At 42.3% G+C, this 7,169-nt stretch overlaps 1 protein-coding gene across 1 annotated transcript; it reads right to left on the bottom strand.

Moving 5' to 3' along the window:
- Positions 1 to 223: 223 nt before the first annotated feature.
- On the bottom strand, positions 224 to 6,520 carry rgs4 (regulator of G protein signaling 4). The gene is made up of 5 exons (XM_084549048.1): positions 6,395 to 6,520; positions 5,949 to 6,068; positions 4,698 to 4,762; positions 3,150 to 3,313; positions 224 to 2,114 (listed from the first exon to the last, which is right to left on the bottom strand). Exons 1-5 carry the CDS (start codon positions 6,436 to 6,438, stop codon positions 1,872 to 1,874), a joined length of 636 nt encoding a protein of 211 aa, XP_084405174.1. The 5' UTR covers positions 6,439 to 6,520; the 3' UTR covers positions 224 to 1,871.
- Positions 6,521 to 7,169: the final 649 nt, after the last annotated feature.

The raw sequence follows: 7,169 nt of genomic DNA, 5'->3' as shown, positions 1-7,169 counted from the left end.
CTTTGCAGCAGCTGTGGCAGTTTTCTCCTTCACCTGCTTCTGATCCGCTGCTTGGATTTCGGGATTTTGGAGGAAGAAGCTTATTATCATGGCCTCATCCTCGTTGTCAAGGATGTCTCAGCCAAAGTCTCACCTTATCTGCTCCACCAGCAGCAGCAGCAGCAGTGCCTCAAGAGTCCAGTCTTAATCTTGGACTCTGTGAGGCTGCTTCTCAACAGAGCCCCAAACAATTGCTGAAGGTCACTAGCGGATGAATCGTAATGAAATTGGAAACTCAGTTTATTTTTATGGCACTATGACATTGTTTTAAAGCCAACCCAGCAGCTAATGGAACTAATCCAATGGTATTAATCCAATGGAATTAGGTACAAATAGTTGTGGCCCTTTTAGGTTTTATCATAACGACCTTACTGGACCTCTACAGGATGGATCAGCGCCGATTCTTTTCTCTTGGCATCAACAGTCAACTCAAACACAATGTCCGACACATCTTTTTATTTGTGAATAGTCACAGGTATGACATAAATAGATGTAATTCAATAAATATCTACATACAGGGTGTAGTTCTCTATCCATCACGGTATCCATTTTGCGGTGAATAAGACATCGTGGTAACACACCATTAAGTACCCTGCACAAATCCCATGAATAAACATTTGAACAGCTTCACTCACGAGCAAACGGCTTTAGAAATGAATCACAGTTTAACATTTTCTCCAAATGTTTGGCAGCTCTGAGACATGCAACAGAAGGCCACTGCTACTACTACTACTAACATTAAAGCATGCTCACAAGTCCCACTACGATTAGGCATTAACATGGGCAACATTTTCACAGTGCAGTGATCGCGTCAGTGTATTTGAACTTTAAAGCCAGTCGTTACCATGGTAATAAACACAGACATCGGGTTTTAGAACAACGTGCTTACTTGAAACGATGAGAGCAGACGTCGATATCTTCCAACTGCATTTTTTATAAACATGTGATCATGTAAAAAGTAGGAAATTAAAAAAAAATTACCAACAATAATCTGGTAGAATATGCAAAACTAAAAGGTTAATAACATAAATCAGTGCAATGGAAAATAACCGCTGGGCAAAACTGCAACTCGGATGAATGCATCATGCTTTATTAAACGTATTTCCTGGAAGAAATAATAAACACGCCCACATGAGATGCACCGGACTACGTATTTTTAATATGTAAAAATGTATAAAAATCTACGTCTAAATGTGTAAATATGTTAAATCAAACACTGGCTACATTTTAATACTGATAGGTTAATCATGTTTTTTTTTTTTATTTAACAATTTGGTGTCTGTTTCCTCTCATCGGTTACAGGATAGTTGGGTCATTCTGGAGTTTCAGAGATGCACGTATTTAACGGAGTGGTCACCTAAAACAAACCGGATCTGCGCCGATCCGCCGACGCCACGCTCCGGCGGCCGTGGGGTCGTGTGAAGGCGGGTCTGCTAGGGCGGAGGTAGCTGTGGATTGTGTCCTGTTGTGAGTGTCAATATCACCTCGATAACCTTGTCGTGACTCGGAGAGCAAAGGGCTTGTTTACCCACTCTGTATTTGCATTCAGTCCGTGTCTGATTATGATTCGGAAAAGAAAAATACATGACAGCCGTTGGTGAACGCAGAAGTATTCAAATATTTCTTGGATGTAACAACGAGTATCAAAAAAAAAAGAAAAAAAAAAGAATCTCACATGTTTAAGTCACCTTCAAAACCCACTAATCTTTCCTAATTCTAACTTTTAAACACTGGACTCACAAACAAAGCTATCTTTCTCAGTGTCTGTCCCCCCTTCACGCATGTTCAGTCTTTGGCACCTGCTTTCAAAATCTTCCCTTCTTCCTTCGCGTTTAGGCCCCGCCGGCTAACGCCTGCCTGTTTTCATCGCAGCTCTTCTTCTTCTCCTTCTTCTCGTGAGCGGTGCTGGTCTGGCTCTGACACAGGTCCTGGATCAGTTTGGACTTGAGGAAGCGCCTGTAGGAGTCTTTCTCCATCAAGGTGTAGATCATCTTCTGGGCCTCGTCGAAGCAGGACGTGCAGGCGTTCTCCAGGTTCTGCCGCGTTTCGTCTCTGGTCGCCGCATCCAAGTTCACCTTGGGTTACAGAGGAAGGAAGGAAAGGTAAATATCCGAAGTCCAAAATTGCCAAGAAAGAATGAAAAACTTTCTTTGCTAAATAACTGTAAGATTATCCTCGATGCATGGTAACAGGAACATTAAAAACAGATTTTGGCATCACACCAAGAATAATAAGGGTAAAAATGTGGGAAAACATCATAAAACAAAGGATAATAGGTAGAAGAAAAGACTCCTTATCGACTGTGTTCTTTGTTTATCTGAAATCCGTAGTTTGCCACTTTTAACTGGGTCAGGAAGGCGTCCTGATAATCATATTCAGTCACAATTAACTTCGAGTATTCTCCTCACTGAAGCATTACGTGCAGTTGCATTAATAAAAAGTACTAAGAGTATTTCTGGCCTTCAAATATTTCACCGTTTTGGAATGAAAGGAAATAACTCTCCATACCAGCAGGTGGCAGTAGTCCTATATTCATCTTCCAAATTTGGAAACTGGAAGATCTACTATCAGCTGGGAGTCTAAGTAGCTAGGAAAAACCAGAAAATGTCATCCAGGGCTGGCCCATCTTTGATGATCAAGTAGTTGTGACAATATTGGCGTATTTCACCGTTCAGATTAAGCCCTTTCAACTGTCATTTAGTTTACTCTTGCTCTACTTGTACACTAAGCCAATGAGATCATTCACTGACGCACTCCGCCGCCGATTGCGGTGTGTCATGGCCTTTATTTTAATCTCTATATTCATCAGATAAACTACGCCCAATATCTTTTCATTAATTCTACTCATCCACTTTTTCCCTTTGGATCATGAAGGTGTCGTATTAGCTTTATTATTCATGTGCATATTCAGTCACAATTAACTACAAGTATTCTCCTCAATGAAACAGAACATGCACTTGAATTAATAAACCATGGCAGGTACGCTTTCGGCCTTTAAACTATTCACCATTTGTGTCCTGTTTCCTTATATTTTTGATTATTACATTTCTGTTGGTGCATTTTCCTCGTACTTAGACTCTTTATATCGCTGGTATTAGGGTTAGGGTTACCTCCTTAGGAGCATCTGCCTCCACATATTGCTGGTAGATGTGCTTGGCTCTGGTCGCTAGCTTGGAAGGAGCAGTCTTCCTGTAGTCCTCGCAAGCGGTCCAGAAGTCCATGTTTTCCTCGCTGAACTCTGACTTGAGGAAAGTGGCGAAGACCGTGCGACCAGCTAGCACAGAAAGAAAAGAAATATGCGGCATTTTAGCATCCAGTGCGTTACACGGACATGAAATGTCATCACATGTTGTTGTGACATTGCAGTTGCACTTGATTCCTCGCATGTCTGCTTGATAAAATGCCTCTACCTCCACATTTTGGCTGCTAATTTCTCATCAGGTGCCGCAAAACAATGACCAATCAATCAGGATCACAATATTTCAGGCACATTAGCAGTTGTTACAGGAAGATGGTGCGTTTTAAGCAGTGTGCCCAAGGAGTTCTACTGAATTGCCTTGCTGCACAAGACAGAAAGTCCATTGAGCTGTTAGATTAGAAATAAAAAATAATAATCTTGCGGTGATAACTGTCTCCCGTCTTTTCATTTCCAGTAATCGAACCAGTTAACGGGCGCGCAGAGTACAAATAGATCTGAGATTGTGACAAAAAATAAACTTTGGGATAACTGCCTCCTGTCTCTTCATTTCCAGTAATCGAACCAGCTAATGGAGACGCAGAGTACAAACAGATCTGAGCGTTTACATGAATCATATTGTTTTTACGAGCTGCTTCATCACAAAGAGGACAGACTGAAGAGACCGCTGGGGTCACGGTACGATAAACAGGAGAGGATCGGGCCAATGAGAGCCGACGGATGTCATCGGGAAGGCGGAAGGAACCCGTGACGATGCTGTGGGTCAGCGGATGAGGTCATGGAACGGAGCGGTTCAGATCTCAGCGGGTTCCCGCGAGGCCATTGCTCCTTTTTTTTTTTTTTTTTTTTTTTTTTTTTTTTTTTAGCGCACAGTGTGATTCTCAGGGGGCTTATACTCACACACACACACACACACACACTACACACTCAGCACTGGTTAGCTCGCCCTGAGGGGCCATTCAGTAGTGCCTCATGACACGTAGCAGAAAAGCAGAGCATGAGAATGCAGCGTTAGTGTGTTAGTGTCCCAGATGAGTCTCCTTCGCTTCCTTTCAACATTAGCATCACAATGCTATTAAGATCTCAGCAAGGTGATGCTTCAAAATAAGAATGGTCCCATTTGTGTACTTTTCACACTACAGCAGCAGCTTAAGCATCACTCTTGATATAGTCAGAACCTTACTGGCAAACATTAGCGAGGAATGCGAAGGTCGGGACCTCGTGCGATAAGATTCCCATGATTGCAGCACCATCATGTCACTTGAGGATAATTATTTTGTGCTTTGAGTTTCATTTTTTATTTTTTTTCCACAAACCCAGAGAGACATTTTTCGCTGAGAACTAATGAAGCATCTTCCCGACAGTTTGTGCCAAAATGATTCAGATCACGCAGAACCCCCATTAGCCTTGTTCCGGCTCGGATTCGCCCCCTTTTTAGGTGGGGAAATGTGATGACACTCACCGTCGCTGCTCATCACATGACTGAAAGACTCCTTCCACTTCTCCACCTCGGCCGCATTAGGCACCCTGTAACAAAGAACAAGCAATTAAATAAGGTAAAATAGAGAAATATGTCTATGCACGTGCAATAATAATAATGCGGTATCAAACCATTTCCTCTATGAGGTCACTGTACTAAAATAAAACCACCCTGCTCAGATCCCGGCTGCACCAGTTCAACGATCAATAACGACGGTATATCTAATTATGCCTGTATGCGTCATCTGACATTTACCAGGTGAAACACCGAGTTCAACAATCCCTCTGTAAAGATTTTATTACCTTAGTAACAGAAGCAATAATGAGAGCAGTTATACCCGTTAAAAACGCATGATCTATAAACATCTGTTGAATTATGTGTGTAAATACGCACAGACTCCACAGAGGGGGAGAGAGAGAGAGAGAGTCTGGGAGTGTGTCGTGCAGGCGGTGAGTGATATTGCTGCAGAACACTTATATAGCAGGAAAAGTGAACATTGATTATCTATAACTGTTTCTGGATGGGTTCCATGGAAAGGTCAGGGCAAGTGCCGCTGATGCTAACATTTGTGTTGGCAGCTCGGGACCAAATTCAGCCCAAAACAAGACATGTAGGTCATTCAGTTTCAGATTTTAAACTCAAACGGAAATCTGAATAATTAAAATCGTACGTGTTGCATGGAATGAAACTGCCATCCAGCTAAGTGCATCAAAGAGAGCGCTCCCTTCTCTCTCTTTTCTCATTGCCTCTCCATTTCTCCAACAAAAATCCAATCCAAGTTTCAGTGACTCATTCAGAGGCACGTCAATATTGAACGTCTACAGCTCGGACTCCACTACCAGCCGTGGATCTTCCACTTCTAATGAGGGGAGACTTACGCCTTTCAGTTGTTAAGAGCCAAACACCATGTTCCTGGTCATTTTTAAGATTTGTTTAGTCAGTGATTAACACTCATCTCGTGTCCAAACCGCAGGAATGAAAACTTAATTAAGGTGGATAAAAGGTAATTTAAAATCTCCTTCAAACTCATTTAACAACACCTTAATTACATTTCCTCGTGCAGTTCTTCCACATGGAAATCCAATTCCTTCTAATGCAAGGTAAACAAGTTGTTCATTCGTGGTTTTAATCCTAATCCTCGTGAGTGCGGTTAAATTCTATTTGTGGTGGAACACACACACACACATATCAGACTGCACATAAATGGAGCTAACAGACATCCGTTCTTCTGACCTCTTTGCAGCAGCAGCGGCGGCGGCGGCGGCAGTCTTATCCTTCACCTGCTTCTGATCCGCTGCTTGGGGTTCGGGCTTCTGGAGCAAGAAGCTTATCTTGTGCTTGATGTCTTTGGCGCTGCGGGGGAAGAAAGACGAGAAGAAAGTCAGGGGAATGCATTCAGGAGATTTCAGCTTGTATGCATAAACAATATCTGCACAAAGACCTGCTTGGATGAACATCTGCTTTTGTGTGAACAAGTAGTCGGCAGGATTGTCAACAGGTTCCCTTTATTTTACATTTAAGTGTTAATTTCATGCTAAATCCTGGTTTAAATACCAACTATTTGAGTTAAATTCAAAGGATACATTTCAAAGAATCAACACGTTCACGTGATCGTGTCAGAAAAACAACATTTGACTGCAGCTGTTTCTGCAGACTTGCTCAAACTACACTGTGCTTACCTTTTCAAGCATGTTGCAGGAAGTGTTGCGAGTCCCTTACACATGGTGGGATGTTAAAGATCCAAAAAGTCAGCGCTGTTGTTGTGAATGACAGCAGGGAGCAAATAGTGCGGTGGTGAACGGCAGAGTTTTTATACCAGCGTCCTTCTCCAGCATTAGACAGCACGCTGCGCTTGTCTCCACCCACCCACGGGAGTGGATTTATACTTCCAAAACACAAGGAGAGAAAAGCTGGCCAATCACACCAGACTGAGAGAGAGAGAGAGAGAGAGAGAGAGAGAGAGAGAGAGAGAGAGAAGGACAGAGAACGGAGGAAATTTACAACAGATGGAATTGTACGTGACCTTAAGAAAAGGTGTTTTCCACTGGGGGAGAACTTCTTTCAGGGAACTGTGAAGTTCCACGGTGGAACTTCAGCTGAGCAGAAATAATCTGAATCACTGAAATCATAAATGTGTGATTCTTTAAGTCATTACATGAGGCATTTCGGAAAAAGCATAAATAGTTGGTGGATCCACTTCTCAGTTTACAGCACTGACAAGTTTTTATGAGGCACATGACAGTTGTTCCTGTCACAAAAGCTTTGTCTTCCAGTTTCATATTAAATATTTATAGTGTTTATCTGCTTTGCACTAAAGGAACGGGATATGAAACAAGCTGTATGTACATGAATTAAACTCCCAGGACTCTGGCACTTGTGTTTGTTTTTCTGACTCAGTTTTCTCACCAAAATCCACAATTTTCTAAATGTTGTTCAGGTTTCGTAGCATGGTCA

The sequence above is a fragment of the Chelon labrosus genome (assembly GCF_963514085.1).
Source record: "Chelon labrosus genome assembly, chromosome: 7".
Lineage (NCBI taxonomy): Eukaryota > Metazoa > Chordata > Actinopteri > Mugiliformes > Mugilidae > Chelon > Chelon labrosus.
The sequence above is the reverse complement of the archived record's forward strand: the minus strand, read 5'-3'. Positions and strand labels throughout refer to the sequence as shown.